At 37.6% G+C, this 19,462-nt stretch overlaps 2 protein-coding genes across 2 annotated transcripts; one reads left to right on the top strand and one right to left on the bottom strand.

Moving 5' to 3' along the window:
* Positions 1–552: 552 nt before the first annotated feature.
* LOC131694738 (uncharacterized) lies at positions 553–1,319 on the bottom strand (the record flags this gene model as incomplete). The annotated part of the gene is made up of 1 exon (XM_058983219.1): positions 553–1,319. A coding segment is annotated over exon 1 (767 nt), but the record flags the coding sequence as incomplete, so codon positions are not given.
* A 427-nt stretch (positions 1,320–1,746) lies between these two features.
* LOC131694737 (uncharacterized) lies at positions 1,747–3,822 on the top strand. Its single transcript, XM_058983218.1, has one exon. The coding sequence runs from the start codon at positions 1,747–1,749 to the stop codon at positions 3,820–3,822; it is 2,076 nt and encodes a 691-aa protein (XP_058839201.1).
* The last annotated feature ends 15,640 nt before the right edge of the window (positions 3,823–19,462 follow it).

Here is a 19,462-nt window from a genome sequence, read left to right as displayed (position 1 = left end):
AAGTGGAAAAGGGGTGATGATATTGGCGCGTCGTCCTCGTTCATAAGCACGTGTTCAGCATTGGCTATGTACATTGATTCCCATGCGTTCAGGTGTGCAGCTTTCCGTACAGTTTTCACGAGTTTCGCACTGTCCCAGTCTATGGTGTGATTGTGGGCTATAGTGTGTACTGCCACACTGGAGTCGTTGCCTCTTTCGTGGTCGACAGCAAGCTTATGTTCTCGAATGCGGACTTTGAACTTTCGGCGAGTTTGTCCAATATATACTGCGGGGCAATCTTTACAGGGGATTTGGTAGATCCCCGATTTTTGATCGGTTGGAACCTTGTCTTTTAGATTACACAAGAGGTCTTTCAAGGTGTTACCACTTTTGTATGCGACTTGGTAACCATGCTGTTTTAGGACGGTTTGGACAGGGTTAGTAATTTTGGGGTAAAACGGCAAGCAGATTCTACGTTCCTGTTTTTTATCCGGCTCTAACGTTGTCGCGTTTTGTCTGTGCTTTTTCCTTTTGTGTTTTCTTAGAATTTTGTCCACAAATCTTTTTTCATACCCGTTCAATACAGCAGCTTTGTATATTTTTTCCCGCTCGGCCTGGAATTCTTCATTTTCCATCGGTACATTGAATAGACGGTGGGCCATGGAATGGAAGGCTGCTTGTTTTTGAGCGCCGAAATGGTTAGAGTCGGAAGTTATGTATCTGTCTGTGGATGTCGCTTTTCGGTAGATCCCGAATTTTAGTTTGTTGTCCGCTTTCCTGGTTATCATCAGGTCTAGGAATGGCAATTTCCCTTCTATTTCCTTCTCTACCGTAAACTTTATTGTACTGTGACGGGAGTTCAATAGGTCAAGGGTCTGCGTTAGATAGCGTTCTTTCACGGCTGCGAAAATGTCGTCCACGTAGCGTCTCCAAACTCGAGGGAAGAGCTTTTCTTTGCCTAAAGCTAACTCGAAATCGCTCAGGAAAACGTCTGCTAGTAGAGGCGAAAGCTTGTTGCCCATGCTAAGACCAAACGTTTGCTTGTAGAACTTCCCTCTAAACGTGAAGAAGTTCTGCTTCATGCAACACTCTGCCACTGAAAGGTAAGCTTCGACCTGATAAGGTAACACGCGGTTTCGCTCCAGATGTCGTCGAAGACTTTCCAAGGCGTCAGATACTGGTACGTTTGGGAATAAAGCAGTCACATCAAACGATACCAGAACTTCCCCCCGCCTGGCCTCAAAATCTTTCAGTTGCTCCACCAAATCTATGCTGTTTTTTACACTTTTTTCGTGAGTAACAGGGTACTTTTTCATTTCATCCACCAGCCAAGCAGCCATCTTCTCGGTGGGCGCGCAAATGTTAGATGAGATTGGCCGCATTGACACTGGGTTTTTATGAATTTTTGGCAGGCAGTACAGTGAAGGGACTTTCGGGTTCGGAACGTGGAATCTCCGTTCGAATTTTTCTTCTCCCATCAAACGAGCCATCCAATTCCTCACAAGGTGCAAAAGAAGAGGTCTAATACCGAAGTTTATACATATAAAACCGTCCACAAGCAGTGAATCCAGTGAGAAGGCAGCTAAAAGTGCGCGAAGAATCTGGCTTACTGAAGAAATTAAGTGCAAACACAAGCAATTGTCCGTGGTGGAAGAAAAGTTGTACTCCCTACACTTGCAGCTATTAAAGCAGGTTACTTACCACACCACAGCGGAGTGTATTGTTCACCGGTGCTTGGTAGAACGGAGCGAGTGCTGGCAGACAGCGATGAGTGAAATAAATCACAATCTGTGGCAGCGCGTGAGAAGGACGAAGCAGAGGCACGGGAAAAAATTGCTTTCTCTCGCCCATGCACAGTCTCCAAAGAAATCAAAGCGCCCCCCGCAGATCATCGACAATTTTGTGATAAATCTCTCGTCCACACAGCCATCACAAGCTGAGCTGGATCTGCTGAACAAGGGATTAAACTATGCAGCCCCTCCTTCACATCCCCCACTTGCCGAAACAGTGAATAATATTGAAAGCGCCATACAGTACAACAGTTTCACGTCGAAGTCAGCCATCCGACATGATCTCGAGCATTGCTTCCCGGATGAAGTTAACAGAAGGTCCGAAGAGCAACGGTCAAGCACCGATGTGTCGAACGTAATTCGCGAACTGAAAGCCCGGGACGTGGTGTACTCTCGGGCAGATAAAGGAAATGCTGTTGTGATCATGGACAAACAAGATTACGATCGTCGCGTTCTCGACATGATTAGTACTGGTCCGTACGAAGAGTGCAAATATAAAAACGGTAAGCCGAAAGACCCGCTCAACGTAATGATAGAGGAGGCAAACACTGTCCGTCAGAAGGTCGCTCGTTTGATGGGAGAAGAAAAATTCGAACGGAGATTCCACGTTCCGAACCCGAAAGTCCCTTCACTGTACTGCCTGCCAAAAATTCATAAAAACCCAGTGTCAATGCGGCCAATCTCATCTAACATTTGCGCGCCCACCGAGAAGATGGCTGCTTGGCTGGTGGATGAAATGAAAAAGTACCCTGTTACTCACGGAAAAAGTGTAAAAAACAGCATAGATTTGGTGGAGCAACTGAAAGATTTTGAGGCCAGGCGGGGGGAAGTTCTGGTATCGTTTGATGTGACTGCTTTATTCCCAAACGTACCAGTATCTGACGCCTTGGAAAGTCTTCGACGACATCTGGAGCGAAACCGCGTGTTACCTTATCAGGTCGAAGCTTACCTTTCAGTGGCAGAGTGTTGCATGAAGCAGAACTTCTTCACGTTTAGAGGGAAGTTCTACAAGCAAACGTTTGGTCTTAGCATGGGCAACAAGCTTTCGCCTCTACTAGCAGACGTTTTCCTGAGCGATTTCGAGTTAGCTTTAGGCAAAGAAAAGCTCTTCCCTCGAGTTTGGAGACGCTACGTGGACGACATTTTCGCAGCCGTGAAAGAACGCTATCTAACGCAGACCCTTGACCTATTGAACTCCCGTCACAGTACAATAAAGTTTACGGTAGAGAAGGAAATAGAAGGGAAATTGCCATTCCTAGACCTGATGATAACCAGGAAAGCGGACAACAAACTAAAATTCGGGATCTACCGAAAAGCGACATCCACAGACAGATACATAACTTCCGACTCTAACCATTTCGGCGCTCAAAAACAAGCAGCCTTCCATTCCATGGCCCACCGTCTATTCAATGTACCGATGGAAAATGAAGAATTCCAGGCCGAGCGGGAAAAAATATACAAAGCTGCTGTATTGAACGGGTATGAAAAAAGATTTGTGGACAAAATTCTAAGAAAACACAAAAGGAAAAAGCACAGACAAAACGCGACAACGTTAGAGCCGGATAAAAAACAGGAACGTAGAATCTGCTTGCCGTTTTACCCCAAAATTACTAACCCTGTCCAAACCGTCCTAAAACAGCATGGTTACCAAGTCGCATACAAAAGTGGTAACACCTTGAAAGACCTCTTGTGTAATCTAAAAGACAAGGTTCCAACCGATCAAAAATCGGGGATCTACCAAATCCCCTGTAAAGATTGCCCCGCAGTATATATTGGACAAACTCGCCGAAAGTTCAAAGTCCGCATTCGAGAACATAAGCTTGCTGTCGACCACGAAAGAGGCAACGACTCCAGTGTGGCAGTACACACTATAGCCCACAATCACACCATAGACTGGGACAGTGCGAAACTCGTGAAAACTGTACGGAAAGCTGCACACCTGAACGCATGGGAATCAATGTACATAGCCAATGCTGAACACGTGCTTATGAACGAGGACGACGCGCCAATATCATCACCCCTTTTCCACTTGACAAACCTGAAAATTCAGTGAATTTTTGTGTTTTTTTTTAACTCTCTTCTCGACGAGTACTGCACGCAGTATGATTGTATGTGTAATCCAGTAATCAGTCGGACATCGTCCTGTAGATGGGCAACATCGAGCCCGAAACCGGTCGACAAAAAGGTAATTTTTAATCCTTTTTTAAAGTTAGTAAGGACAATAAGTGTTGTGTCCTGTCTCGCGTCGCGTTTTTGTGAGTGTGAATCGAGTCCTTACGTTGGCACAACCCCCCAAAAACAAGTGTATCAACGAAGCCTTGGTTCAGGGGGATGTATGTGGGTCGGGATTTTATTCGTGTAATGTCCCGACTTATGTCCAACCACTACACCTTGGATGCGCATCTGCGGCGTATTGGGCTTGCGGAGAGTAGTCTGTGCGCTTGTGACGAGGGCTATCACGACATCGAGCACGTTGTCTGGGTATGCGCCGGGTACTTGGACGCCAGGTCTCAGTTAAAGGATTCCCTTCGGGCCCGAGGTAGACCACCCAATGTCCCAGTCCGAGATATACTGGCAAATCGTGATTTCCCCTATATGTCCCTTATTTATACTTTCATAAAAACGGCAAATATCCCAATTTAGCCCCTCTCTTTTTATTTCTCGTTTTAGAAGCTTTCTCTTGCCTTGTGGGACCGATCAGCTCCAGACTGCAACTATGTAACCGCCGTCGCACTTACCACTACGGAAACTGAAGCGAGAGCGACTCAAGGTCCGATGACTTTTGAAGGATTCCCCGCGGGTCCGAAGAATACCATCCGCCAATCCGACCTACTAGACTGAGGCGGTAATCTTTCGCTGATCTCCCGTTTGAGCGAAAGTTGCAAGTTTTGCTCTTCTCTCCCGGTCACCATCTACGCTTTCTCTCCCCTGTCCTTGATACAACTGCTTCCACAGCCCCCCTCTGAATATCTTGACCAAGCATAAGTCTCCGCTAAAAAAGTTCAAATTTGTATTCTGTATTCCTAGTTTTAAGATAGTTGTAATTTTACCTCTTTGTTAAAACTATTGTCCCCCATCTTGTAAATAGAATTGTATCCCTAGTCTTAAAACACCTGCGAATTTTCTCATAAATATTTGTTCCCCCTTTTGTGTACCAAACTATATTGTTAGTTTTAAGATAACTGTAAATATTTCCTAAAAATTATTACTATTGAATTCCTTGTTTTAAAATTTTTTCATAAAAAAAATCTTTCGCCCCCTCTCTTGTATATAGAATCTTATTTCTAGTCTTAAGATAGCTGTAAAATTTTTCTTTTTAAAAAAAAATATTTCAACATTGTAACCTCCTAGTTTTAAAATATACAAAATGTAAAAACAAAAGAATTTGGCACCGCCAAGCTAACGCATTTGTGCCTATCAAATAAACGAAATGAATAAAAAAAAAAGACAAAGACAAAGACAAAGACAAAGACAAAGACAAAGACAAAGACAAAGACAAAGACAAAGACAAAGACAAAGACAAAGACAAAGACAAAGATAAAGACAAAGACAAAGACAAAGACAAAGACAAAGACAAAGACAAAGACAAAGACAAAGACAAAGACAAAGACAAAGACAAAGACAAAGACAAAGACAAAGACAAAGACAAAGACAAAGACAAAGACAAAGACAAAGACAAAGACAAAGACAAAGACAAAGACAAAGACAAAGACAAAGACAAAGACAAAGACAAAGACAAAGACAAAGACAAAGACAAAGACAAAGACAAAGACAAAGACAAAGACAAAGACAAAGACAAAGACAAAGACAAAGACAAAGACAAAGACAAAGACAAAGACAAAGACAAAGACAAAGACAAAGACAAAGACAAAGACAAAGACAAAGACAAAGACAAAGACAAAGACAAAGACAAAGACAAAGACAAAGACAAAGACAAAGACAAAGACAAAGACAAAGACAAAGACAAAGACAAAGACAAAGACAAAGACAAAGACAAAGACAAAGACAAAGACAAAGACAAAGACAAAGACAAAGACAAAGACAAAGACAAAGACAAAGACAAAGACAAAGACAAAGACAAAGACAAAGACAAAGACAAAGACAAAGACAAAGACAAAGACAAAGACAAAGACAAAGACAAAGACAAAGACAAAGACAAAGACAAAGACAAAGACAAAGACAAAGACAAAGACAAAGACAAAGACAAAGACAAAGACAAAGACAAAGACAAAGACAAAGACAAAGACAAAGACAAAGACAAAGACAAAGACAAAGACAAAGACAAAGACAAAGACAAAGACAAAGACAAAGACAAAGACAAAGACAAAGACAAAGACAAAGACAAAGACAAAGACAAAGACAAAGACAAAGACAAAGACAAAGACAAAGACAAAGACAAAGACAAAGACAAAGACAAAGACAAAGACAAAGACAAAGACAAAGACAAAGACAAAGACAAAGACAAAGACAAAGACAAAGACAAAGACAAAGACAAAGACAAAGACAAAGACAAAGACAAAGACAAAGACAAAGACAAAGACAAAGACAAAGACAAAGACAAAGACAAAGACAAAGACAAAGACAAAGACAAAGACAAAGACAAAGACAAAGACAAAGACAAAGACAAAGACAAAGACAAAGACAAAGACAAAGACAAAGACAAAGACAAAGACAAAGACAAAGACAAAGACAAAGACAAAGACAAAGACAAAGACAAAGACAAAGACAAAGACAAAGACAAAGACAAAGACAAAGACAAAGACAAAGACAAAGACAAAGACAAAGACAAAGACAAAGACAAAGACAAAGACAAAGACAAAGACAAAGACAAAGACAAAGACAAAGACAAAGACAAAGACAAAGACAAAGACAAAGACAAAGACAAAGACAAAGACAAAGACAAAGACAAAGACAAAGACAAAGACAAAGACAAAGACAAAGACAAAGACAAAGACAAAGACAAAGACAAAGACAAAGACAAAGACAAAGACAAAGACAAAGACAAAGACAAAGACAAAGACAAAGACAAAGACAAAGACAAAGACAAAGACAAAGACAAAGACAAAGACAAAGACAAAGACAAAGACAAAGACAAAGACAAAGACAAAGACAAAGACAAAGACAAAGACAAAGACAAAGACAAAGACAAAGACAAAGACAAAGACAAAGACAAAGACAAAGACAAAGACAAAGACAAAGACAAAGACAAAGACAAAGACAAAGACAAAGACAAAGACAAAGACAAAGACAAAGACAAAGACAAAGACAAAGACAAAGACAAAGACAAAGACAAAGACAAAGACAAAGACAAAGACAAAGACAAAGACAAAGACAAAGACAAAGACAAAGACAAAGACAAAGACAAAGACAAAGACAAAGACAAAGACAAAGACAAAGACAAAGACAAAGACAAAGACAAAGACAAAGACAAAGACAAAGACAAAGACAAAGACAAAGACAAAGACAAAGACAAAGACAAAGACAAAGACAAAGACAAAGACAAAGACAAAGACAAAGACAAAGACAAAGACAAAGACAAAGACAAAGACAAAGACAAAGACAAAGACAAAGACAAAGACAAAGACAAAGACAAAGACAAAGACAAAGACAAAGACAAAGACAAAGACAAAGACAAAGACAAAGACAAAGACAAAGACAAAGACAAAGACAAAGACAAAGACAAAGACAAAGACAAAGACAAAGACAAAGACAAAGACAAAGACAAAGACAAAGACAAAGACAAAGACAAAGACAAAGACAAAGACAAAGACAAAGACAAAGACAAAGACAAAGACAAAGACAAAGACAAAGACAAAGACAAAGACAAAGACAAAGACAAAGACAAAGACAAAGACAAAGACAAAGACAAAGACAAAGACAAAGACAAAGACAAAGACAAAGACAAAGACAAAGACAAAGACAAAGACAAAGACAAAGACAAAGACAAAGACAAAGACAAAGACAAAGACAAAGACAAAGACAAAGACAAAGACAAAGACAAAGACAAAGACAAAGACAAAGACAAAGACAAAGACAAAGACAAAGACAAAGACAAAGACAAAGACAAAGACAAAGACAAAGACAAAGACAAAGACAAAGACAAAGACAAAGACAAAGACAAAGACAAAGACAAAGACAAAGACAAAGACAAAGACAAAGACAAAGACAAAGACAAAGACAAAGACAAAGACAAAGACAAAGACAAAGACAAAGACAAAGACAAAGACAAAGACAAAGACAAAGACAAAGACAAAGACAAAGACAAAGACAAAGACAAAGACAAAGACAAAGACAAAGACAAAGACAAAGACAAAGACAAAGACAAAGACAAAGACAAAGACAAAGACAAAGACAAAGACAAAGACAAAGACAAAGACAAAGACAAAGACAAAGACAAAGACAAAGACAAAGACAAAGACAAAGACAAAGACAAAGACAAAGACAAAGACAAAGACAAAGACAAAGACAAAGACAAAGACAAAGACAAAGACAAAGACAAAGACAAAGACAAAGACAAAGACAAAGACAAAGACAAAGACAAAGACAAAGACAAAGACAAAGACAAAGACAAAGACAAAGACAAAGACAAAGACAAAGACAAAGACAAAGACAAAGACAAAGACAAAGACAAAGACAAAGACAAAGACAAAGACAAAGACAAAGACAAAGACAAAGACAAAGACAAAGACAAAGACAAAGACAAAGACAAAGACAAAGACAAAGACAAAGACAAAGACAAAGACAAAGACAAAGACAAAGACAAAGACAAAGACAAAGACAAAGACAAAGACAAAGACAAAGACAAAGACAAAGACAAAGACAAAGACAAAGACAAAGACAAAGACAAAGACAAAGACAAAGACAAAGACAAAGACAAAGACAAAGACAAAGACAAAGACAAAGACAAAGACAAAGACAAAGACAAAGACAAAGACAAAGACAAAGACAAAGACAAAGACAAAGACAAAGACAAAGACAAAGACAAAGACAAAGACAAAGACAAAGACAAAGACAAAGACAAAGACAAAGACAAAGACAAAGACAAAGACAAAGACAAAGACAAAGACAAAGACAAAGACAAAGACAAAGACAAAGACAAAGACAAAGACAAAGACAAAGACAAAGACAAAGACAAAGACAAAGACAAAGACAAAGACAAAGACAAAGACAAAGACAAAGACAAAGACAAAGACAAAGACAAAGACAAAGACAAAGACAAAGACAAAGACAAAGACAAAGACAAAGACAAAGACAAAGACAAAGACAAAGACAAAGACAAAGACAAAGACAAAGACAAAGACAAAGACAAAGACAAAGACAAAGACAAAGACAAAGACAAAGACAAAGACAAAGACAAAGACAAAGACAAAGACAAAGACAAAGACAAAGACAAAGACAAAGACAAAGACAAAGACAAAGACAAAGACAAAGACAAAGACAAAGACAAAGACAAAGACAAAGACAAAGACAAAGACAAAGACAAAGACAAAGACAAAGACAAAGACAAAGACAAAGACAAAGACAAAGACAAAGACAAAGACAAAGACAAAGACAAAGACAAAGACAAAGACAAAGACAAAGACAAAGACAAAGACAAAGACAAAGACAAAGACAAAGACAAAGACAAAGACAAAGACAAAGACAAAGACAAAGACAAAGACAAAGACAAAGACAAAGACAAAGACAAAGACAAAGACAAAGACAAAGACAAAGACAAAGACAAAGACAAAGACAAAGACAAAGACAAAGACAAAGACAAAGACAAAGACAAAGACAAAGACAAAGACAAAGACAAAGACAAAGACAAAGACAAAGACAAAGACAAAGACAAAGACAAAGACAAAGACAAAGACAAAGACAAAGACAAAGACAAAGACAAAGACAAAGACAAAGACAAAGACAAAGACAAAGACAAAGACAAAGACAAAGACAAAGACAAAGACAAAGACAAAGACAAAGACAAAGACAAAGACAAAGACAAAGACAAAGACAAAGACAAAGACAAAGACAAAGACAAAGACAAAGACAAAGACAAAGACAAAGACAAAGACAAAGACAAAGACAAAGACAAAGACAAAGACAAAGACAAAGACAAAGACAAAGACAAAGACAAAGACAAAGACAAAGACAAAGACAAAGACAAAGACAAAGACAAAGACAAAGACAAAGACAAAGACAAAGACAAAGACAAAGACAAAGACAAAGACAAAGACAAAGACAAAGACAAAGACAAAGACAAAGACAAAGACAAAGACAAAGACAAAGACAAAGACAAAGACAAAGACAAAGACAAAGACAAAGACAAAGACAAAGACAAAGACAAAGACAAAGACAAAGACAAAGACAAAGACAAAGACAAAGACAAAGACAAAGACAAAGACAAAGACAAAGACAAAGACAAAGACAAAGACAAAGACAAAGACAAAGACAAAGACAAAGACAAAGACAAAGACAAAGACAAAGACAAAGACAAAGACAAAGACAAAGACAAAGACAAAGACAAAGACAAAGACAAAGACAAAGACAAAGACAAAGACAAAGACAAAGACAAAGACAAAGACAAAGACAAAGACAAAGACAAAGACAAAGACAAAGACAAAGACAAAGACAAAGACAAAGACAAAGACAAAGACAAAGACAAAGACAAAGACAAAGACAAAGACAAAGACAAAGACAAAGACAAAGACAAAGACAAAGACAAAGACAAAGACAAAGACAAAGACAAAGACAAAGACAAAGACAAAGACAAAGACAAAGACAAAGACAAAGACAAAGACAAAGACAAAGACAAAGACAAAGACAAAGACAAAGACAAAGACAAAGACAAAGACAAAGACAAAGACAAAGACAAAGACAAAGACAAAGACAAAGACAAAGACAAAGACAAAGACAAAGACAAAGACAAAGACAAAGACAAAGACAAAGACAAAGACAAAGACAAAGACAAAGACAAAGACAAAGACAAAGACAAAGACAAAGACAAAGACAAAGACAAAGACAAAGACAAAGACAAAGACAAAGACAAAGACAAAGACAAAGACAAAGACAAAGACAAAGACAAAGACAAAGACAAAGACAAAGACAAAGACAAAGACAAAGACAAAGACAAAGACAAAGACAAAGACAAAGACAAAGACAAAGACAAAGACAAAGACAAAGACAAAGACAAAGACAAAGACAAAGACAAAGACAAAGACAAAGACAAAGACAAAGACAAAGACAAAGACAAAGACAAAGACAAAGACAAAGACAAAGACAAAGACAAAGACAAAGACAAAGACAAAGACAAAGACAAAGACAAAGACAAAGACAAAGACAAAGACAAAGACAAAGACAAAGACAAAGACAAAGACAAAGACAAAGACAAAGACAAAGACAAAGACAAAGACAAAGACAAAGACAAAGACAAAGACAAAGACAAAGACAAAGACAAAGACAAAGACAAAGACAAAGACAAAGACAAAGACAAAGACAAAGACAAAGACAAAGACAAAGACAAAGACAAAGACAAAGACAAAGACAAAGACAAAGACAAAGACAAAGACAAAGACAAAGACAAAGACAAAGACAAAGACAAAGACAAAGACAAAGACAAAGACAAAGACAAAGACAAAGACAAAGACAAAGACAAAGACAAAGACAAAGACAAAGACAAAGACAAAGACAAAGACAAAGACAAAGACAAAGACAAAGACAAAGACAAAGACAAAGACAAAGACAAAGACAAAGACAAAGACAAAGACAAAGACAAAGACAAAGACAAAGACAAAGACAAAGACAAAGACAAAGACAAAGACAAAGACAAAGACAAAGACAAAGACAAAGACAAAGACAAAGACAAAGACAAAGACAAAGACAAAGACAAAGACAAAGACAAAGACAAAGACAAAGACAAAAACAAAGACAAAGACAAAGACAAAGACAAAGACAAAGACAAAGACAAAGACAAAGACAAGACAACCCATCTTGTAGCGGTTTGAATTCAAACTTATTGAATTTTTTCGTATAGCTTGCTAACTCGCGTTTTAACCGTATTGTTTTATTTTACAGTCCAGTTGTAGTTTAGAAACCCAATTTTCGAAGAAATCTTCCGGCGTATATTTCGAACTATACTGCGACTAGCTTCGTTTGGTGGTTACGTTCACGCCGAAATGTCCTAGATTTGCTTTGAAAGCCGTCCTGAATTTGATTCAGGAAATTTTCATATCCTCTGTGATTCTTACACGCAACTTGTTCGGGTCTCATTACTTTTGTGCAGCATTATGTCTCCCCTCTTTGCCATTCTAATATAGAGAAAGGCTTTCCAATCATTTCAAATCGACTTTTCAGTCAAGTCTCGGAGGGCCGAGTACCGTATACCATATAACCTACGAGAACGATTGTCGAGATCAGAAAATATCTGTGTTTGTTACTCTCGAGTGGGAAACTTTAAACGACTTGGTACGTGGTACTGTCGGATTCATAGGGGAGACTGAGGAGACTTGATCCCCGGGGAGACTTGATCTCATCATTGTAACTCAAAGGCGGATCAGAATACATTAATCGAATATATTATAAAGTTGCGTAGTTTTATCTAAACCTAAATTTCATTAACACAGAAAAAGAAATTGGACTTTTGTGTAACTGAATTTTTACCGATTTTAAAAAAAGTCTCAGAAGAACTGAAGAAGATTTATTTTTCAAATTTTCAAACTTTTATAAAATTGATAAAATCACCCACTACATACTCTACTTTTGCATACAGAATTACAGGAGAATGTCAATTATATGAATACGTTATGATTGAGCTGATTCTTTTGTTCAACTATATTTTTACTAAAGTTTGCTGAAATAGATGCTAGGGGTTCACTTGATCCCTTCAAATTCGTGGAGATTTGATCCCCTTCGCCATACTTCATACACACCACTGAAAATAACCAAATTCACACCAGAACAATTGAAGTCATTGTTGTCATAAAAAAATGTCAAAAATGAACGCTTCATCGTAAAGAAACATAACTGTAATTGTATACGTAGCAACCATTCATCCCACATTAGACGTTCCTCAACCATAATAAAGACAGCTTTCAAATAATTGCACGGAGATTTGTGGAATTCGTAAAAAAATCAGGTGAGAGATGTGTAATATGTAGTAACAAAAATAACAATATCTAATCATAACAATTTAATCAATACTACAATCCATTTATAAAATTGAATGGGGTAATGTACCCGTTTTTGCCCTATTAAGAAGGGTACCACATTATTACTACAATAATTTTATTATTTCAGCTTCTTTGATTTGTTATTAAGGTCCATTTTTTATTTCGATTATAGAGGTTTTAACGTATTTATTAAGAGCCAATATAATAACAAAATTGTCTTGAGAATGGTGAAAATCTTCTGTTTGAGCGCAGCAAAATCTCTAATCGAGTATCCCCATTATCGCAATACCATTTGAGTCAATGCGTTGAGCAAAGATGGCAGACGCTGCTCTAACCAAAGGCTTCAGATGGGTAGGATGATAGTAGAAACAGGGCAAAAATAGGCTTATTACCCTACATGCTCTTTTAAACACGTTTTCATAAAGGAATCAAGTGTCCCCAAATTAGGGATCGAGTCTCCACTAATCTAAGAATTTTCCATTTTTTTGTTGTTTTCCAGAAATGCTCATAGCTCATGTCCAGTATAATATTTCCATTTATTTTTTTTATGATTATTAGTCATCCCTAGAAACAATATAAAACTACAAAAAATACATAGTTTGTTATCATTCCACGGAGTTGGACTGAAAAAAAGGGGATCAAGTCTCCTCAGTCTCCCCTGCTGTTCTTTCCCTATTACATCAACAGACTAAATCTACACCTTCTGTAGATATTACTTAGGGAAGGATTGTGTTCTTGTACCTGCTCTTTTCTTAGCCCGCGGGCTCTTGCATTTGTTGAGCCATTGAGGTTCCACATCGATCCGAAACTTAGAGCCAGTGAGCTCATTGCTTTGTCGCGATCAACGTGATAGTTCCTGGCAAAGAAGCTAGACACCGAATTCTCATTTGTCCAACGATGGCACGTTCTTATTTCTCCTCATCCGTTGCTTTTGCTAGCTCGTTGCTTGACCCGTGTAACTTCGGACTGTCGCTAATACATTGTGTGTGTTTGTGTGAGTATGAGGAGGAAGACATGACTGAACCGATATGGAAAAACTTTGTTTCAAACGAACGGTATAGCGCCCCCACAAGCTGCTGTTAATTTTTTTACTGCACTACTGCACTAATGCCCAATGCCAAGTTCTTAAGTTTATGTAACACCTATTTTTCCGCAAACGCTTCATGATTTTTACAAACTTGGTTTCAAATGTAGGATACAATACCAGAAATTTCAAAAATCGAATTTGTATTTTACATGCCAAATGCCAGAAGCAAAATACATATAGGTACCAAGCATAATAAGAATGTAGCAGACTTATTGAGCATATCCAGTTATGGAATCATAGCTTGGATATATGAGAAAGGAACGATTGCACCACTAGGTTGATTAAAACAGGTTTTTCAAATTAGTTATTATATTGACCGGTTCTTTCGTCATTAGAGCAATATTTGATTAGAATCCTCCCTGTCCTTGATACAAACAGCACTCTTCTTCTTGCACCAGCAGACCATGATGACCAGGCGGAGCCTCATACATCAGTAACCAGTTCCAATGGCTCGGCTTTTAGGTTCGACTTTGTGCTTTCTTGAGCTTATTTTCTACGGATCACGGACATACGATTGTTTCTTCCATCGCGTGGCAATTCGAGAAGAGATTTTTTTTCAATAATTTCACAAGCAAGGTTTGAAAAACCGCTTTCGATTTTACATTGGGAGAGCATTATTTTCGCAGTTGACGGCTTGACTCACAGTATATCTCAGACAGTATCTCAATATCTCTGAAGAGAACGTCAATGCAACAGCAAAGTGTTCCAATCATCACTATACCTGTACTCATCTCAAGCATTGTCCGACAAGGCATTTTTGGTCTGCGATTCTGCTTTGATCTTGCATGATATTTTTGACAAAATAACGGGTGAGTCAGAAGTAGCTGGACTAAACTAAAACCCAGGGTAGGTTTTCTTTATAACAAATAAGTTTTATATCTAGTAGTTATTTAAAAAAAAGTAGGACAGCTTATGGTCTATCTTTCTCAAGTGTACCTAAACTTCCTTTACTGCTCCCATCATGGTCTAGGCGACATTGAGATCTACTCTGCATATCCTTGATTTTAATTGTGCTGCTGAAGCAGCTTCCCAAAATGCTTCGATTGGTTGAAGTTTTGATACATTCCGCGGATTATCATCTTTTCGGCCACATTTCACACATTGAGAGTTCAACCAAGCAAAGGTATTAGTTTCAATAGGAGGCTTCAGCCGGATAGTAAACGAGGGGTACGCCTTCTTGGCAAAGTATATCTGATGCACGATTTGGAAAATGGAATTTCGAATTACGGTAACAAGTTTTCTGACATGCATGGAGAGTGCTAATCATACACAGAAATTGAAACTTGCTAAAATGAGCTCAAATGCTGGTTTGTTATAGTTTCACAATCTATAAAAGTAGGCTTTGAGACACACGCATAAATCAAAGAGGGTCAGCTTCCTTCGTGTGCCGCTATCATGACAAAAAATATGTAATTCGACGCCTTTATTCAAGTCAAAAAACAAATGTTGGAAAATACGTTTTATGGCTCACCAAGTCTTCCTCACCAAGGTTCCTGTAGACCCGGGACTACGACACACTTCGACATCTGATGAAAGGTCTAACTAATCAAATAAGACTCATTTATCGCTAAAAAATAATGTGTTTCCTAGTGCTGAGGTTTTATGATATAATGAATATTTGCGCTCGTTTGGCATTAACTCGTTAGTCAATTGATGAGTAATACTGTTAGAGCTGTCCCAAATGTTATTATGAGAATTTGTAGCACTGCCCGTTATGAGTACAAAACAATTTCTACCACAATATGACACAACCTTTTTAAAATCATCAAAACGCGATGTAATATGTAGCAAATTTACCGAACAATAGACGTATTTCTTGTCTATGCTGTCAACAACTAGATTGACAGCAAAAATATCGTAAGTTGTTATCTCAAATATAAGACCTGTGCACTATACGCAAAAATGAATGCACTAGGTATTTCACAAGGAGTGGTCATACAATTTTTTTAAATGCAATGAAAACGGGGTTTGCAAAGTTTTCAACATAATAGCATCCTTCATGAAAATACAGCCCACAACAACTAGAAGCTATCGAAAACGATGGATAATGCTCTCCTATTTGTGTTAATTAGGGGCATGGCTAATTGTTGTTTTAATTGCCGCAAGCTTCTACTGTATCGATTTTGTTGGCTATTTTCGGCAAATTTAAGGCTAAGCGAAACGAAAGCATGGACATGGACATGATCGAAAGGAAATGTGAAGAAACCTTTGCCTTCTGCTAAGTAGGAGTTGGGCGTTGTACCCAAGTCTACCGCATGGTCATTGATAGAACATAACTCATCATCATGCTTTACCGCCGACGCCGGCGTTTTAATATGATTATAACGCCAAACTCCTACTTAGCAAAAGACAAAGGATTCTGCACATTTCCTTTCGATCATGTCGATATGAGCCTGCTTAATCCTAGTTTTCCTTTCTGATTAACTCTAGAATACCTATCCGTCTTTCAATTTCATTGCTTTCGTTTCTTTTAGTCTCAAATTTGCCGAAAATAACCAACAAAATCATACAATCATCCATTATGTTAGAGCTTCGGTTGACACAGCGATGGAAAGGTCAATTATGCTCCGTTTACTGACTTATTTTAGACTTTCCAGCCTTTTGGTTTTCAGCTAGAGGTTAACTTGGGACTTCTATTTCTGCTGCCTTCCACGACGTGAGAGCAGGACTCCAGCGACACGGCATCCAGGCCGATTTAGTCCAGAGAGAGATAATAGACTGTTATCTACCTTCTAATGGACCACAACCGAGAAAGTTTGTACTATTTGAATGGTATATGACACTAGATCCCAACTAACTTTTCCCAACTAAGTTTCCCAACTAACTTTTCAAATGTTTTTGGACAAAAAACTAACAACAAGTAATTTCGACATTTCTTTCGAAAGTTCAATTTAATTGAATGCTTGTTTGTGTTTTAAAAACCCCAAAACAACATGTACGTAATTGTAAATGCCCTAGTCTGGCGGTTCAATGGCTAAAGCCTTAGATGACCTTAGAAGTCACTCGGCGTATGCTCGAGCCCCAGCCAAAAGGAACTCTTAGTGATCAGTAGGGTCGCAATACTAACCCTGCAATCGCACTGTAAAATAATGTTAGTACCAAGGTATTGTTTTTGATAGTGAATTATTGAAACTCAACGATAAAGTTGTAATGGACTGTTCATGACACACAACTTGTTCTATGTAGTATGAAAATATTTAGATCAAAATACTATTCTACCGTATAACTAATCTTACTAATTTCAAAGATCTTTCTTGGTCGGTGTCCATACTTACTGTTCGGTGTCCAACTGGACATGCTGGCTCATAGTACCAGTGCATTACTTGCGGTATAAATCAGTTTCGTTAACATTTTGTCTATATAATATGATAATAAGATGGTAATAATATATACCCTGATCAGGAGGTAAGAAATAGGAAAATCACTGGTTCCAATAGCTAGTCTGTTCTGTCGAGTCTCGACCTAGATAGACGCTTTGTGTTAGTAGAAGTAGTTCTTCAGCTCTAAACGTTGGGATTTCACTTAGATATCCGTTGAAATAACTGTTCAAGTTACGTACCGAAATTTGGCACTAGAGTTTTTTTTACGATTTTGAATATAACCATATTTCGCATAGTTCAAAAAACCAAACCTTATATTCGTGGATTCATTACTTTTTGGTCTATCAACTAGTACTTGAAAGGAATCGTTATGTTATATTCGTGGATTCATTACTTTTTGGTCTATCAACTAGTACTTGAAAGGAATCGTTATGTTAAAAAACGTGGTATTTTGAAAACCGTGCAAAAATATGGGCAAAAAATACCCATGAAAAACAGGCAACGCGCTATAGGATTTTAGGAAAAATCCGCCCATGTGCCAGAGGTGAATAATCATTAGATTGATTTGAGCAAACTGATTGCTAGCATACATTCATAGCATAAAGTCATAAAGCTCAAAAGAAATATAGTACGTAGTTTTCGAAACGAAATCATTCTTTTATCATGATTTATTATAAGGGTGCAATATTTTGGCGCTTCTTGTAGCTAGTATGAGTAATTTAATAATTTTTTTTATAAATTTATAGTATCAATTGGAAAGAAATCGGCAATCGAAGCTTTTTAGTAGATTTCTCCACAAACGATGCTTTATCTGTGAGTTCTAAAATACAAACAGGGCAACTATCAATGATGTAACGCAAAATTTTCATTTCATTTACCCCCTCCCTCTTCTTAGGGTTATTGGTTATTTCCTTGGTAAATTAGTCACGAATAAGATGTCCAATATTTTTTTCTTCGGTAGAAATACATTTGGTATGTTTCAGGTTACTTTTTTCCACTAAATTTCACAAAATGTTGAAATTTTTCATTGTCCCTCCCTCAATACAAGTGTGACATGATTTATAAATAGCCCCTACACCAAGCTTTCGGGTAGTACTAATTTAGCACAAACCCTGTACTTTTCTACTGCGCAGAACAAGCGACGATATAATGCGTACGACGGGAAAATTGAAAAACGCTGTTATGAAGTTTTTCAAATCAAGTTTTACTTGCTACCATTAGTTTCCTCGGATTCTTACGAATCCATTGGTATACTATACTTGGGTAGTTTTATGGGAAAAGCGAGAGAAAAAGCGGGTTGAAGAAATCATTCATTTCATTCGCGTCCACGCATACATTCATATGAGTATCGTATATGCGTATTATATTGATATCCTCAATTCTGCAGATAAGAAGAAAAAGAAGCCCGACGGGGGCCTTAAGGCCCCCGTCGGGCAATCCGCCATTTTTCGTGTTTTTTTGCGGTTTTTTATTTTATTTTCAAATAAAATGACAAAATATGGAAAAAAGAAAAAAATCACGACCTAGATAATTGTTTTCACTGTGAATTGGCCGAAATGGAAAATTCAAAATTTTCCAACTCGGAAAACTGTGTGCTTTTTCCGGTTGAAAAAGCACACAGTTTTTGCAATCATGTGTTTAAAATTCTGATTTTTCCAATACAACATAGCTAAATAATTTTTCTAGGACGTGATTTTCTCCGATTTTCCATATTTTCCGCCTTTCATTGAAAAATTTCCATTTTACTAGAAGCAGTTTTTCCACCCGCACAGACACAACTAAAGTAAAATTTGTATGTATAGGTGCGCAAAAGTGGAGCAATATTTTTAACCTGCTGTTTCTTCGATATTTCCTACAAAACTACCCAAGTGTGGCATATGTACGGATTCGTTAGAAACCAAGGAATCTGATGGTACAAAGAAAAAATCGTTTTGGAAAACTTCATAACAGCGTTTTTCAATTTTCCTCGCGATACGCAGTGTACCGTCGCACGCGAAACAGCGTGGAAAGATACGAAAAGAAAAACAAGTGTACTAAAAGTTATCCTTGGGTTGATGCAGATGGCGTGCTACGAAAGCTCGAAATATCGACAGCTTTTAGCACAACTGTTTTTGAGTAATTCTGAATGTAGAAATAGTTGAA

This window comes from Topomyia yanbarensis, unplaced genomic scaffold (genome assembly GCF_030247195.1).
Source record: "Topomyia yanbarensis strain Yona2022 unplaced genomic scaffold, ASM3024719v1 HiC_scaffold_13, whole genome shotgun sequence".
Lineage (NCBI taxonomy): Eukaryota > Metazoa > Arthropoda > Insecta > Diptera > Culicidae > Topomyia > Topomyia yanbarensis.
Note: the sequence above shows the minus strand (reverse complement) of the source record. Positions and strands in the feature narration are given on the sequence as shown.

Excerpts from the sequence above, each read along its gene's own strand:
- LOC131694737 (XM_058983218.1), top strand. The coding sequence starts at position 1,747 with ATGAGTGAAATAAATCACAATCTGTGGCAGCGCGTGAGAAGGACGAAG.